This window comes from Cervus canadensis, chromosome 29, assembly GCF_019320065.1.
Source record: "Cervus canadensis isolate Bull #8, Minnesota chromosome 29, ASM1932006v1, whole genome shotgun sequence".
NCBI classification, from domain to species: domain Eukaryota; kingdom Metazoa; phylum Chordata; class Mammalia; order Artiodactyla; family Cervidae; genus Cervus; species Cervus canadensis.
In genome coordinates, this window is record NC_057414.1 from 11277394 (window position 1) to 11294139 (window position 16746).

General features: G+C 43.7%; 1 protein-coding gene across 1 annotated transcript; it reads right to left on the minus strand.

Moving 5' to 3' along the window:
- Positions 1 to 105: 105 nt before the first annotated feature.
- On the minus strand, positions 106 to 10143 carry LOC122431434 (PRAME family member 8-like). Its single transcript, XM_043452741.1, has 5 exons — positions 10111 to 10143; positions 8871 to 9181; positions 7941 to 8513; positions 6470 to 6956; positions 106 to 552 (listed from the first exon to the last, which is right to left on the minus strand). The coding sequence occupies exons 1-5, from the start codon at positions 10141 to 10143 to the stop codon at positions 106 to 108; spliced, it is 1851 nt and encodes a 616-aa protein (XP_043308676.1).
- Between the last annotated feature and the right edge of the window lie 6603 nt (positions 10144 to 16746).

The following is a 16746-nucleotide window of genomic DNA, read 5'->3' on the forward strand; positions in this document are numbered from 1 at the left end:
TGGTCCAGGCAGGTTCAGACGAGGAGGGAGAGTCCAGATAGAGAGACTGGAGACGGTGAGCTTAGAAACTGAGGGGGAAACTGGACCACTTCCTGCTGCTGCTCCTCACAGCAGACCGTGAATGCGGGATAGACGGGGTCTCTGCACGCTGCTCCTCTGACCCAGAAGAAGAGCAAACGTGGGCAGGATGGACGGATGCCAGATCCAGGTCACTTGCACCTCCTGGATATAGTCCAGCTGCACCATATTCAGGAGTTTCGTGATACTGTCCAGGGCCATTGCAGAGATCGTCAGCTTCTTACAGCACAGGTCTGTGCAGGCTTTTCTCTGTGACACCCACCTGGGGAGGTAGGGGAGGAAGTTACCCAGAGTCCTTTTCTTCAGGCAAAGGTCTGTGTTTATTTTAAGGGAGCCAAGGCCTGGTGTGTCCTTGAGCTCTGCTCCACCACTGGGGCCATTCCTGAGTGTGAGCACCCTTGAGTGCTGGCTCCAGCCCACATGCTCCAGAAATTCTGAGTATTCTGTGAACCTAGCACCTGCAGTTTGCACCTCCTGTGAGGAACAGGAGATTGACAGGGGTGCATTACCATCCACACAGACTGCAGCCACAGACTCAAAATAAGACCACAGACCGCCCCCTGTGTTTACCTCAGGTCTCTCTCCTCACCTGCTGCCTCGCCGGCTCCCCTCTGAGCCTCTCTGTCTCAGCTCCCTTTCTCCCCCTCTCCTCTCCAGGTCTCCGCTTCTAGTAGGATTAGCCTCACAGGAAGGAGATGGGGCGTGTTCTCTCACTGCCCTTGTGTCTCAGGCACCCCTGCACATCAGGAGGTGTTTCCCATGGTAAGCCCAGGCATCCGAGCCGCTTCACTGCCACCCTCAGAGCCCTCAGCTCCATCCCTGGGTCACCCCCTTGGCCCACCCCAGAGGTCTCCTCCGGGATGCCCAGGACCCTGTCAAGCTCCCTGGATCTCTGGACCTGGAGTGGACCTTCTGGGCCAGCAGGACATCAATGCTTCCAGCGCTGCTCATAAGGGACCCACATGAGGTAGGGCAAGGAGGCCCCCCCAGAGGCAGGCAGAGAAAGGGACAGGCTTGCACCATGATCCCAAGGTCTTAATGTGTCTCCCATGGATTGCGTCCATGAAGAGGGGTGGGACGAGCTCCCTGGGCAGAAACTCCAGATAAGAATAGACCAAGGCATCTTCCCTGAACAGGTGGATTCCCTCAAGGTCCAGGAGCCTACGGGTGATCCGAACACTCATTCTGATTCTGCTTAAGGAGTAATCCTGTGGGAAATGCCAATAAGCATATCATCCATGTCAGGCCAAGCAGGAGCACACCTAAGACAATCTCCCAATCCTTCAGAGGAACCTACTCAGGACTAAGACACTGCTCTGGCAGGGGTGGACGTGCCTCAGTCAGGCCACATGCCATTCAGGCCTCAATGAGCACAAAGCTATAGCTCTTTCCCTATTGCATTCAGAACAAGCCTCTCACAACTACCAATCCAGAGGAAAGGCAACCTCCAGCCCACTCAGTTCCATACACTGCTTTGATTAATTCAAGTCCCACCTGGAAGTGGGTAGCAGGAAGACTGAAAACTCACTCCAGTCTTTATGAGAGGATGTCAGAGCATCATTTAGAGCCCTAAATCAATAAGAAGAAGGTCATGTAGACCAACACAGCCTCCATCCTCAGTTACCCCTAATGTGAATGCCATTTGTGTAAGAATTGTATATTTTAAATTCATGAAACAAAATTCCAAAAACATATTTTAAATACATACTTTAAATGTCTTTGAAAGATATTTTAAAATGATAGAAGTTAAAGCACTAATTAAAATGCTTGAGTTCAGGCAAAACTACACTGAGAGGCAAAATCAAACCTGTAATATGTTCCTCAGAAATAACTGATTTTTTAATAACTCCTCCTGTACTAGGGGTACATGGCACCTTTCAAGATTAGCTAATTACTACTAAGAGAAGAGCGTCCTTGTATGAGGGTGGTAACTTACTGCTCTAATGTGACTGGTGGGGTGCTCACACCTCACACCCTGTGAGAACCCCTCTGATGTCTCCAGAGCCAGGAAATTCTACACCTCTTCTCCAGTGCTTGAGACTTTTATAAGTCTTTCTTGTTCTATCATCCCTCTGCCCCACTGCTAACCCAACTGGAATAGTATATCTGATTAGATTACAGAGTGACCATTGGATTGACCCTGACTGGATCATCACACTTCTCAAGATTAGTTGATTGAATCATATACACATCATCAAACAGAGAGTGATGGGGTGGTCAGGGAATCCAGGACCTATTCACTGATTCACTTCACAAATATTGACTGTATTCCACTACTATGAACAGTTGTATTCTTGTGGGTCAAGCATGAAAGGATTATTGCCCTTGGACAAGAAAGAACAAAAGTTGACAGAATCATTGTTGGGGGAAATTTAGTCAAGTCAAAATCAGCAAAATATCCTTGAACTAAAACAGCTTCATGAAAATAGTGGTGTTGTCATCAAAGAAAACACAATACACTCATTCCTGTATGAGATTTTAACGCAGGTATTAGGTAGGAAACACAGGAGCTTCTGAGTATATCCGGGAAACAAGGGAAGAGCATTGGGGGATGTGACTGGTTTTCCAGGCCTAAGCCAAGCCTTCTCTGAAGGTGGACAGGTCAAAACCTCAGTGAGAGTAAGAGTGGTTCTGGAAAGTTTGGGGCTGAGCATTCCTAAAGGGACATCATGAATGATCAACAGTGGGAAATAAAGGTTTCTTTTCCATTTTTATATTTTGAGAAACAGGGAAATTTAAATATGTTACTCTGGGTAGTATTAAGACAGTAAAAGAGGGCTTCCCTGTGGTTCAGTCGTAAAAAATCTGACTGCCAATGCAGGAAACATAGGTTTGATCCCTGGTCTGGGACAATCCCACGAGACATGAGGCATATAAACCCGTTTGGCACAACTGTTGAGTCTGTGCTCGAAATCCTGGGAGCCAAAAATGCTGAACGTCAAGCACTCCAGAATTTGCTCTGCAACAAGAGAAGCCACCTCAGTGAGAAGCCTGCGCACCACGACTAGAGAGTCACCCCCTTGCCCCAGCTAGAGAAAAGCAGGAACAACAGTGAAGACCCAAGGCCACAAAAAGAAATACAATAAATTTCAAGGAAAAAAGACAGGAAAAGAGAGAGGCTCAGAGGAGACACTGTCACCTTAGAGGCTGTTCTTTCCCAGAAAGTTGAGATCAGCACAGCACACTGAGGGTGAGCAATGTGGGCTCTTCGGGAACTTGGAATCAGAGAAGGAGTAGACCTGCTTCAGTCCCCAGTAACCCTGTCGTCCAGAGGTTTTCTTAAGTTTTTTTTTTTTTTGTCTCACTGAGGACACTTTCCAGATGGCTATGTCCTCCGCCATTTTTCAGGGGTCTTTGAAGTCAAATAAATCAGAATTCCACTGGTCCCTTTTCTACTGTATTTAGATGATTACTGTTTCCTCAGACCTAGCTAAATCCACACAGATTCTGATCAAGGTGACACCATTAGTCCCAGAAATAAATTCTGCTATTTCTCTTCAAAAATACCAACATCTTTTCTGCACTTAATACCAAAGCTCTTATTGGTGTTAGCGTACTACCACGTTCAGGGATGACTCCCACTTTGGGAAGCATCATACAAGGATTTCTTTGAAGTTGAATGTCACATGCAAAGGGAGACCCTTTCTCCATCTATAAGAATTTTCCATGCCTCTCACCCACCCCAGTTATTTGACGCCTGAACAATTCTTATACACCTCTGACCACCAAGGTGAAGACTCCCTGAAGGGTGTTCTCTGTCTTAGTCTCTTTGGGGAAGATCGCTTTCACCATATTTCTCTCATGTATATACATGACCTTTACATAAAATAGCATTATAGTGGATTCTACTCAAGTGACATTCTATTTTTTTTTAATTTTTTTTCATTTATTTTTATTAGGGTTAGGGTTAGGATTAGTTACATTTTATTTTTTTATTTTTTTTCCATTTATTTTTATTAGTTGGAGGCTAATTACTTTACAATATTGTAGTGGTTTTTGCCATACACTGACATGGATTTACATGTGTTCCCCATCCTGAACCTCCCTCCCACCTCCCTCCCCATCCCATCCCTCTGGGTCATCCCAGTGCACCAGCCCTAAGCACTTTTAAACATAAACATGATGAAAAAGAATATATATGTGTGTAACTGAGTCACTTTGCCCTACAGTTAAGATGAGACAATAATTTAACTAAAATTATGTTAATTGTGTGTTTTAATTGTGTTTATTTTTAATTGTGTGTTTAATTAAAAACACAATGATTTAACTATAATTCGGTAAAAAGTTTTTTAAAAAAAAACCTGGGACTTCTGTGGTGGTCCAGAGTTTAAGAATCTACCTTATAATGCAGGGGATGCCAGTTCAATCCCTGACCCAGGAATATGTCTCACGCCACAAGGTAACTAAGCCCATGAGCAGCAACTGCTGAACCCATGGGTAGCAACTGTTAAGCCTGTGGGCTGGAGCCTGTGCTCCAAAACGAGAGACGCACCACAGTGGAAGCCCGAGCACTGCGATGGAGAGCAGCCGTGTGCACCACAGCTCGAGAAAGCCTGCAGCAAGGAAGACCCAGCAGAGCCAAAACAAAACAATCTATCGATCAAAAAACTAGTCTCTGAAGAAAGCTCATGGGCTGACATGGAGCTCTACAACGGTGGCCAGATTCCAAGTTGGCCATTCCCGGGTATGCGGGAATCTGGGGGATGTTCAGAAGGGCCTTTCCTGCCTGAGCTGTCTTCAGTTGTGCCAAAGAAAATCAGAGATGGACATGGGGTTAAGTGTTGAAGACAAATTTTATTCAGCGTTATGGCAATAGATGGCTAAATGGGCTTCTTTTGACATTCCAAATTTGCTAGTTTTGCACACAGTTAGGAAAAGCCAGCATGATAAAATATTTTTTTCAGAATTCTCACCTTACAGATATAAAAGCCCTTTTAGGAGTAACTTGCATTTATTGCTCTGTTTCTTTGAGATGTAATTGTTCTACCTGATCTTAGGTGCTTATGACTTTGTAAAAAAGATGAAGGATTTATCTTTTTCTTTCTAGCTTATTCCTCTAGAATTTGGCCTGTCCAGCTCCCTTGTGGACTTGATGAATTACTGCCACCAGACGACAATTGATTTTCACTAATCATTATTTAATTTGCTCTAACTTGTTTTCAAATTGTTTATGTCTTGTGCCTCTCTCACTGTATTATGAATTTATAAATGTAACAAGCTATATATCTTATAGCCCATCTACATTATAAAATTAGTGTCTCCTGCACTACCCAATGGGAACCCAGGCTTCTAACACAGCTAAATACCTCGAGGCCATTAATTGTATCTAAAACCACAGAGGGAATATTTGTAATAGTACATGTCTAGATATGAGAAGAGGGAACAAGGGAAAATATTTTCTGCATTATTATTGACTAGTAAGACAGGAGATCCAGAGAATCTTAAGATATATTTTATAATGAATCTGCAGCTGATTGAGGGAGAGAGTAGGGAGTTGAGGATAAAAATGGCCAACTATAAGTTATATGGTGTATATTACAGACATTTTATTATACATCTTGATATGCTGATGTCAAAACATGGTCTACTAGTATTCCTCGATAGGGAAGACCAATAGTAGGTATGGGAATAAAATGAAACTCTTATTGACATGGCTTAGCCTTCAAAAGACATACTTCTGAAATGTGGTATAAACATAACAAAACCATCTTTCATGCCTGTATGATTTTAGTATTTTTCTCATAGGAATATGCATGTAAGTACCCACTCTTGACAGGGATGTGTTGTTGAGGACCACTGAGTGTGTTACCTTTGCTGTTTGTATTAGCCCATAGAACTAAGTAAGGAAACCAGGAAGAAAAAAGATAACTAGGGAATGATGTAGTTTCAGATCATAGGCAACAGAGTGCTTCCACCCCACCAGTATCCGGAGATCCATGAGATGTGAATACAGAAAGCAGAATAATATCATGGACGGCATTTATCATTTACACTGAAGGTCTCTTTATTTCTGACCATTTCTACAACTGTGCATACAGAAATAACTTGAACATGTGTGTCTCAGACTGAATCTTCCAGAAATTCAGTTTCATATTTGACTCTATAAACACATCTCTAAAAAAGTCACATCAACTCCACAAGTCAACACGCCCTTTTGGAATCCTGTACCCCTGCTGGATCACATTTTCTCAATCACACTGAGCTAATATCAGAAACCAGAGCTGTGTTTTCCCTTCATAATGGATGTATGCCCTAGATTTCAGTTTTCAAGTATCCAGGAGAAAGCTTCTGATAGAAGCAACCGACTAGGCAGGGTATTACAGAATTATGTGTTGGGACTCAGGTGACCACACATGTCATCACCACAGTGAGGACAGGGGCTGGGGCTAACCCAGATCTTCCTGGGACGTTCTAAGTCTGTAAGGATCACCCTCAGCTCAGCCTTTATCTGAGCAAGTCTCTCCAAGTGAAGGACACCCAGAGAGCTGTAACTCTCCCGAGGGGCCGGATACAGCTCTAAACTTAAATCGGGGAGCCTGTCAGTGTGACGCAGGAGACTCTCCAGGATGGCCATGGAGATGAGGTTTCCGCACATGCTGAGGCTCCTGAGCTGGGAGCAGCGGCTCAGGGCAGGCAAAAAGGCCATGAGGTGGACGTCCGTGATCCCACACAGGTTTAAGTCCAGTTCTTCCAGAGTGCCTGCAACTTTCTCCAGCAGAACTAGAAGGAGCTCGGGACTAAAGTCAGTCAGGGTAACACCACTAAGATTCAGGCCCTTCAGCTGACAGAGTTTTGGACACCAGGACAGATGGGTCAGGTCTGATTCTGTAAGCAGGCAGTTGGTGATTGAGATGTTGTCCAAGGGGGTCTTCAAGCACCTGGGGGGGAAAAACCAAGCAATTAGGTCAGGGAAACCAAAGTGGCAGGTGAGTCCCAGAGGAGAAGTCAATGATTGGCCCAAAGCTGACGAAGTTCAATATCCAGAATGCCCAGGCTCATTCTAGGCTGAGTCCTGCCATTTTCTTAGTGTGACTGGATCACATTCACATGATCTTGAAAGCCATCTTTCCTCACCTGTCAAGCAGAGTACAGTACACTCTACTTCCTTAGCAGGATGAATGGAGATAATGGAATGCACTAGAACATGATCAGAGGAGAGTGGGACACAAAGTGTCCTTCAGGGTGGACATCGCTGAATGTTAGTTCTGGGAGATGAGATAAAAAATTCTTTTCATTTAGATTGACACTCTGTGGGTGAGCTGCAGGGGCATACACCTCTGGCCAGGTGAGGCTCTTGGAATACAAGCAGAAACTGAAGACCCCACATCACGCCCTGGGGCTGCCAGTCTTTAGGAACTCCCAGCCCTACGACATCTAGAAACTTTCTATCACTCTTTATATTCTTTCGGCTCTGCTTCATTACCATCATTTCCAGAACCACGGATTTCCCATGTATTAATTACCTTATATGCAACAAAAGGCCACCTGTTACTGACCTGGGCTTTAAAACAGACTCCTTGTGGTCCCATGTTAGTGATCACGGAGTTTCTTTTCACAACACTCAGGCTGATGTGATTTTACCTCTTCAATGCCCCCTTCGCTTACCTGTTACATAAATCTTCAGAACAGAGAAATCTCTCCCCAAAGAAGAAATCACATACACACCTGCACTAGATCTATGCCCCCTTATTTGTGGGTTCCCAGCATGGAGTCCCTTTCCAGAGCTTCTGTAACAGATTCCCCCCCACCCGGATTGCTGTTCTTCTGTAATGCTGCGTTTCACAGTGGAGCAGCAGATGAGACACTGCCCTTGATATTCTACCATTGTGTCCACTGTTAATCAGCCGCTGGTGGAGCCTCACCTGAGCATCTGATCCAGACGGCCTTCAAGGAAAGACGGAGCTTCCATGCGGAGGTCCCGGAGGTCCCTCATCCGGAGGATCTGAGAGGTCAATTGCAGAAGATCCTGATGGTCCTGCTCCTCAACAGCAGACCCACGAATGCGGGAGAAAATGAGACTCTGAACGTTGCTCATCTGACCCAGGAGAGGAGCAAACTGGGCCAGGGTCGACAGCTTCTGGGTGAAACTCAGTTTCACCTTCTGTACACAGTCCAGCTTCACCATCCTGAGAACTTCCTTCATATTTTCCTTGGACATTGAAATAATCTTCATCTTCTTACAGCACAGGTGTATGGAGGCTTTTCTCTGCTCCACCCACCTGAAGAGGTAGGTGAGGAATTTCTCCAGGCGCTTTTTCTCAAGACAAAGTTCTATGTACACTTCTAAGGGAGTCAAGGCGTGCCTTATCCTGGACATGTCCTCAGCCACTGGGGCCAGCAGTGAGCTTGAGGGCATGTGCTCCTTGCCTCCAGACCACATGTTCCAGAAGTCCTGGCCGGTATTCCTTAAGTCCAGCACTCGCAGCTTGCACCTCCTGTGGGGAAACAGCAGATGGGTGGGGTGAGATTCTCCAAAATACACATTGAATGAACCCAGAGCCTCAGAGTTGAGGCAACATTCCAGCTCCCCATCTGCACGCTTTCTTCACACTCCTGCTCTCACCTGCTGGTGTTTCTTTCCTCTCTTGCTCCCTCACCCCCAGCTATTTTTCCTCTTCCATCCTTCCTATTATATTTTTGTAAGGGATTTCCCAAACTGATCTCAGCAATTCTCAAGGCCTCTGAACTTTTTCAGAAGCCTCTGGTCCACTGCTTGGTCATTCACTCTGCCTTGCACCAGGTGTCTCTTCCAGGACATCCAAGACCCTGCCAGGCTCCCTGGATCCACTCACCTGGGGTGAACCTTCTGGGCAAGCAGGACATCAAGGCCGTCCAGCACTGCTTGTAAGGTTCCTTGGTGAGGCTTTTGCATCAGGCCCCCCAGAGGCAGGCGGGCAAAGGGCCAGGCAGGCACCATGGCCTTCAGGGTCTCCCTGCGTCGGCCAAAGACGGCAGCCATGAAGACTGGCGGGTAGAGCTCTCTGGGCAGATACTCCAAAGCGGAGATGGCGGAGGGCTCGTCTCTCAGCAGGCCAATTGCTGCCAAGATCACAAGTCTGGGAGGATTGTGAACACTCATCCTGACTCTTCTCTGATTGGAATCCTGGGAAACAGCAAGGGGACAAGGCATCCTTCTCAGAACAATCGTAATCATCAGGATAGTCTCTCTCCCCACATGTCAGAGAAATCAAATCAGGACCACAGCCATTGCTCTGGCAATGATGAACCAGAATGGAAGAACTCGGTGTGTCTGGATTTCAGTCTGGGTTTGTGGCCATAAAGCCAGAGCTCTCTCCATCCTGCCACTAGAGCAAGAATCTAACAAGTTCCTGGAAGGAACAAAACCAACCGGTGGCTCATCCATTTCCATCCACTGCTTTCCTTAATGCATTTCCCTCTTGCATATCTGCACCAGGAGACTGAAAAAGCTGACTCCCTTTGTTTTTATGGTGAAGATAAAAAACTCTCACTTAAAGCCCAAACCATGGGGACAGGAGTTCATGTATAACACAGCTTCCATCCCCAGGTCCCAACTTAGCTGGGAATGATTAAGGAGATACTTGTAAAGGGAATGCAATTTGTGTACAGAGTAAAAACCTTAAATGTCAAAAATAGCATTCCAAACAGATGTCTTTAAAAAGAAAAACTGCTAGTTAAGACTTTTAAATAATATAAACCAAAGCACAAACCAAAATGGATGTGAGGCAAAAACACGCTTTGAGGCAAAAAGATAGATTTAAATTTAACAAAAAGAAGAGAAAAAGGAAAGCTCTCCATGCCATGTCAAACTGCATTCTACCATTCACTGCATGCTGGCTGTTGGCAGAACATCCCTCACAGAGGTTAACTCACCAGGTCTGATGTGGTCGGGGTGGGGGTGCTGCTCAGACCTCAGACTTCGGGGAGAACACAAGGAGTGACTCCAGAGTGAGAAGCTTCTGTGTCTATTCTTTGGTGCTTGGGCATTTTATGGAACTTTTTAACCACATCTGCCCTCCTTTCAACTGCTAACCTCCAATCAGTAGGCATTACCTGATTGGATTCCAGAGTGTCCCTCAGGTTCATCCTGATTGGGTTACTGCCAGTCTCCAGATGAATTGACTATGATTCATAAAAGAGAAAGAATTGGGGGAGGGGGAATCTAGTACTTATTCATTGATTCACTCCACAAAATTGGTTGAGTTTTGCTAATATGGCCAGTGAAATAAAAAGACGCTTACTCCTTGGAAGAAAAGTCATGACCAACCTAGATAGCATATTAAAAAGCAGTGACATTACTTTGCCAACAAAGATCTGTCAAGCCAAGGCTATGGTTTTTCCAGTGGTCATGTATGGATGTAAGAGTTGGACTATAAAGAAAGCTGAGCACCAAAGAATTGATGGTTTTGAACTGTGGTGTTGGAGAAGACTCCTGAGAGTCCGTTGGACTGCAAGGAGATCCAACCAGTCCATTATAAAGGAAATCAGTCCTGAATGTTGATTGGAAGGACTACTTCTGAAGCTGAAACTCCAATTCTTTTGCCACCTGATGCGAAGTGCTGACTCATTGGAAATGACTCTGATGCTGGGAGATGTTGAAGGCTGGAGGAGAAGGGGTCGGCAACTGAACTGAATTGAATATGGACAGTTGTATCCCTGGATAGAAGAAAGGGAAGGGATTATGGGTTCCTGTTGTTCAGTCACTCAGTCATGTCCAACTCTTTGTGTCCCCATGGACTGCAGAATGCCAGGCTTTCCTGTCCTTCACCATTTCATGAAGTCCATTGTGTCAGTGATACCATATAATCATCTCATCCTCCATTATCTTCTCCCGCCTTCAATTTTTCCCAATATCAGGCTATTTTCCAATGACTCAACTCTTCACATTAGGTGGCCAAAGTATTGGAGCTTCAGCTTCAGCATCAGTCCTTCCAAAGAATATTCAGGGTTGATTTCTTTTAGGACTGACTAGCTTCATCTTGCAGTCCAAGGGAATCTTAAGAGTCTTCTCCAATTCCACAGTTCAAAGGCATCCATTCTTTGTTGCTCAGTGTTTTTTATTATCCAGATCTCAAATCCATATGTGAGTACTGGAAAAGCTGTAGCTTTGACTAGATGGGCTTTGTCAGCAAAGTAATGTCTCTGCTTATCAACATACTGTCTAGATTTGTCACTGCTTTTCTTCCAAGGGGTAAATATCTTTTAACTTCATGGCTGCAGTCCCATTCTGCAGTGATTTTGGAGCCCAGGAAAATAAAGTCTGTCACTGTTTCCATTGTTTCAGCATCTATTTGCCATGAAGTGATGAGACTGGATGCCATGATCTTTGTTTTATGAATATTGAGTTCTAAGCCAGATTTTTCACTCTCCTCTTTTACTTTTATCAAATTTAGTTCCTCTTCATTTTCTGCCATTAGGTTGGTTTCATCTGCCTCTATGAGCTGATTGATATTTCTCCTGGCAACCTTGATTACAGTTTGTGCTTCATCCAGCCTGGCATTTCACATGATGTACTCAGCATAGAATTTAAATAAGCAGGGTGATAATATACAGCCTTGATGTACTTCTTTCCCAATTTGGAACCAGTTCATTGTTCCATGTCCGGTCTAAGTGTGGTTTCTTGACCTGCATACAGATTTCTCAGGAGGCAAGTAAGGTTGTCTGGTATTCCCATCTCTTTGAGAATTTTCCACAGTTTGTTGTGATCCACACAGTCAATAAATGTGCTTTGGTGTAGTCAATGAAGCAGAAGATGTTTTTCTGGAATTCTCTAGTCTTTTCTAAGATCCAATGAATATTGGCAATTTGATCTCAGGTTGCTCTGCCTTTTCTAAATCCAGTTTGAACATCTGGAAGCTCTCAATTCACATACTGTTGAAGCCTAGCTTGATGGATTCTGAGCTTTACCTTGCTACCATGTGAAATGAGTGCAATTGTGTGGTAGTTCGAATACTCTTTGGCATTGTCCCTCTTTGGGATTGGAATGAAATTGACCTTTTCCAGTCCCGTGGCCACTGCTGAGTTTTCCAAATGGGCTGACTATATTGACTGTATCACATTAACAGTACCATCTTTTAGAATTTGAAAGAGCTCAGCTAGAATTCCATCATCTCCACCATCTTTGTTGATAGTGAAGCTTCCTAAGGCCCACTTGACTTTGCATTCCAGGATGTCTGACTCTAGGTGAGTGATCACACCATCATGGTTATCTGGGTCATTAAGAAAATTTTTGAATAATTCTTCTGTGTATTCTTGCTACCTCTCCTTAATATCTTATGCTTGTTTTAGGTCCATACCATTTCTGTCCTTTATTATGCCCATTTTTGCATGAAATAATCCCTTGTTATTTCTGATTTTCTTGAAGAGATCTCTAGTCTCTCCTGCTCTATTATTTTCCTCTATTTCTTTGCATTTTTCACTTAAAATGGATTTCTCATCTCTCCTTGCTATTTTCTGGCACTATGCATTCAGATGGATATATCTCCTTTGCCTTTCATTTCTCTTTTTTCTCAGCTATTTTTAAGGCCTCCTCAGAAAACCAATTTTCCTCTTAGCATTTTTTTTCTTGGGGATGGTTTTGATCACCACCTCCTGTACAAAGTTACAAACCTCTGTCCATAGTTCTTCAATGACATTATCTATCAGATCTATTCCCTTGAATCTATTTGTCACTTCCACTGTATAATCATGGGTCTTCCCTGATAGCTCAGTTGGTAAGTAATCTGTCTGCAATGCAAGAGACCCAGTTCAATTCCTGGGTCCAGAAGATCCACTGGAGAAGGGATAGGCTATCCACTCCAGTATCCTTGGGCTTCCCTTGTGTTTCAGCTGATAAAGAATCTACCTGCAATGTGAAAGACCTGGGCTTGATCTCTGGGTTAGGAAGATACCCTGGAGACGTGAAAAGCTCCGCAATCCATTATTCTGGACTGGACAATTCCATTGACTGTAATGTCCATGGTCTCAAAAAATCGGGCACGACTGAGTGACTTTCACTTTCACTGTATAATCATAAGCAATTTGATTTAGGTCATACCTGAATGGCCTAGTAGTTTTCCCTACATTCTTCAGTTTGAGTCTGAAGTTGGCAATAAGTTCATGATCTGGCCACAGTCATCTCCCAGACTCGTTTTTGCTGGCTATATAGAGCTTCTCCATGTTTGACTTTGAGGAATATAATCAATCTGATTTTGGTATTGACCATCTGGTGATATCCATGTGTAGATTCTTCTCTTGGGTTAATGGCAAGGGTGTTTGCTATGACAGGTATGTTCTTTTGACAAGATTCTGTTAGCCTTTGCCTGCTTCATTTTGCAAGGCCAAACTTGCCTGTTACTCCAGGTTTCCCTTGACTTCCTACATTTTCATTCTAGTCCCCTATGATGAAAAGGTCATCTTTTTTTGGTGTTAGTTCTAGAAGGTCACATAGATCTTCATAGAACCATTCAACTTCAGCTTTCTGCATTAATGGTTGGAGCATCAGTACAGTTCCATCACTCAGTCGTGTCTGACTCTTTGTGACCTCATGGATTGCAGCATGCCAGGTTTCTCTGTTCATCAGCAACCGCTGGAGCTTGCTCAAACTCATGTCCATCATTGCACATGTCCATGGTTGGGACATAGACTTGGATTATTTTGATGTTGAATGGTTTGCCTTGGAAAGGAGCTGAGATCATTCTGTCATTTTTGAGACTACACCCAAGTACTGCATTTCAGACTCTTTTGTTGAGTAGGAGAGCTACTACATTTCTTCAAAGAGATTCTTGCCCACAGTAGTAGATATAATGCTCATCTGAATTAAATTTGACCATTCCTGTCATAGCTGAAAGGATGAGAAGGACCCCTCCAATTGTGAGACCACATAATTGTTGGAAAATGCTGTGATGTTAGTGGAAATTTCTAAATTCAAGGTGGGGATGTTCCTTTGGGATCACAGTTACAATGAGATCCACAAGCAGAATGTTTTAAAGTTGAAACGCATTTTCTGAAAATAACTCGAGGCCCAATATGGAAGCTACAAAAGTGGTCAGCCTCCAAGTTGGTCATCCTTGAGTATGTGGGAATCTGGGGGATATTTGAAGAATGCTTCCTGCCTGAGCAGTAATCAGCTGAAGGAATTGTTTCCAAGGAAAATCAGACACAGACACAGGTGTAAGTGGCTACATCAAGTTTTATATAGGACAACGATAATACAGACAAAGATACCCTAGCATTTCGGGTCATCCAACTTTAACAGATTCAGGTGGCAGGGACTCACAACTTAGAAGCAGTGTGTTTCTTGGCTGATAATTTCCTATGAGGAGGAATCAGGTCTGCGAAGGATCTTGGCTGAACCAAGCTAACAGATTTTTTGCTGAGGGCAGCCCAGCTGAACTGGATACTAATAGTGGGCAGTGAAGATATTTGATCAGATTCTTGGGGAGACCAGATATCAAGAGTGGGATTTCTTGCTGAACTGACTACTGACTTAGAATTATTATTCAAACTGGATTTTACAAGGAAGCCCTCAGATAATTTGAGGAGAAAGATCATGAGCCTGAATAAATTTTGGTGAAACAATGCTTTCCTTGCCTCACTTCTGTAACCCAGTGAGCAGGTGCATCTAGCGGAGACTCAGTAGACATTCTCCCTCAGTTCCACTTGCGGTCTTCTCCTACACTTTCCTCTGGGGACAAATATTTCATTTGCCTCGTCAGTAAACAAAGGCTATTGCAGCCAAAAGGCCGTCACCCACTGCAGCCCCCAAGACAGTGTGCCCTGAGGGCAGTTCAAGGAGCACATGAAGGTCAGTGTCCTGAGATGATTACCGTGAATGTCACATGGATGACTTCAATAAGCCCAGACTCTTGCCTCTGTCAATACATTAAAAAAGAAAGGAAGAAAGAAAGAGAGAGAAATTCCCTGATGGTCCAGTGATTAAGAATCCACTAGTCAGTGCAAGGGATACAAGTTGGATCCCTGGTCTGGTATGGTCCCACAGGCTGTGGAGCAACTAAGCCCGAGCTCCACAAGCAACAGACTGGAGCCTGGGAGCCTGACTACTGAAGTGCACACACCCTGGGGTAATGCCCTGTAATGAGAGAAACCACCAAAATGAGAAACCAATGCTTTTCTACTGGAAAGTGGCCCCTCCTCGTCACAACAGGAGAAAGGCTGTGCTTAGCCAGGAAGACCAAGCACAGCCAAAATAAGAACATTTTAAAAATTAGAGAAATAAATAAATAAAATTTAAAATGCATGAAAATTAGTGAGATGTACCACTTTTATCATGTGCAATAATCTTTTGATATTTTCTGATTTTTTTTTAACACCGAATGATCTTGTATACTGTGGCATTCCTTATAACCTTTTTTTTTTCCTCATAACTTTTGAACAGTTCCTTAGAGCTATCTGAGAAGCCACCTTTCTGGCTATAATCTGCAGTCACCAAATAAAACATACGTCTCACATGTTAGGCTGTGTATTTGTCATTTGATATGCTCTTCTGAGACCTTTTCCCAACGCACATGTCCCGGCCCCATTCACCTGAGTTCCAGGAGTTAGATGGAAACTGTCAAGGAAAACATTAGCCACCCCCTGAAAGTAGAGGGATATTTTATTTGGTGGCAATATTTAGAACCCAAGCCCAAGAGACAGAATCTCAGCAGTTCTGAGAAAACTGCTCCAAGAAGGCAAGAGGGGGGCTCAAGTGATAAAGTTTGTAAAAAGGAGAAGGTAGTCTGAACATCAAAGATTGTTGTTCAGTCACTCAGCCTGTCTTTGCAATTCCATGGGCTTCTGAAACAAAAATCAGACATCAAGTGGAGGAGTTTAGCATGATACATATGGGAAGATGCAAGCCTCTGGGCTCATTGAATTCATTCCTTTCATATGCACCTCAGCTCTCTGGGGCCAAATCCTATTTCCTTGTTCATCTTAACGAGTGGTAGATGCACCAGATGGCTGCTTCTTTCACCCCCTGAACTCCTCAGCAATCACCCTTGCGAGTGGTGACATGTTGGATTGGAGGTCTGGGAGCCCTCATTTGGACTCCAGAAACCTCTGATGACTGTGTCATTTCTTGTTTATTGAAATGGCAAGAGATGTTCTCATTTCACAAAACTTTCTGTGCATTCTACTCAATATTATTGTGAACCTAAAACTGCTCCAAAATATAATATTTACTCTCAAAACTATCCTTGCAAGCCTTTAGGCTCAATATTTTATTGATCTACATATTTTTTTAAAGAAACAATTCTTGTTCATTTATGGTTAAAAGCAGTTTTTAGATCTCATTTGTTTTTTTGAGTCTTCTAAGCAAGTACAATATTTTTAAATCAACCACATGCCTTCTTAAAAATACTATATTGCCTCAATAACTTTTAGAGTAATTTGTATACAAACCACTGTGCAGATATTTCTACTCAGTGATATTACCAGAAGACACTATTTTTAAAATATTTACTTATTTAATTATTTGGCTGCCCTGGGTCTTAGTCATGCACCCATTATCTTTGATCTTCCTTGTGACCCTGTGTGTGGGTATTGTGTGTGTATATGTCTCTGTGTGTATGTGTTCATTTGATTCCAACTCTTTGTGACCCCACGGACTGTATGTAGCCCACCAGGCTCCTCTGTCCATGGTTTTCCAGGCAAGAACACTGGAGTAGGGTGCCATTTCCTTCTCCAGGGGTTCTTCCCAATCCAGGC

Excerpts from the sequence above, each read along its gene's own strand:
- LOC122431434 (XM_043452741.1), bottom strand. The coding sequence starts at position 10,143 with ATGAACCTGAGGGACACTCTGGAATCCAATCAG. Across the intron at positions 8,514-8,870 it reads GCCCAGAAGGTTCACCCCAG|GAGGTGCAAGCTGCGAGTGC; the intron begins GTGAGTGGATCC and ends GTTTCCCCACAG. Across the intron at positions 553-6,469 it reads AACGTCCCAGGAAGATCTGG|GAGGTGCAAACTGCAGGTGC; the intron begins GTTAGCCCCAGC and ends TGTTCCTCACAG.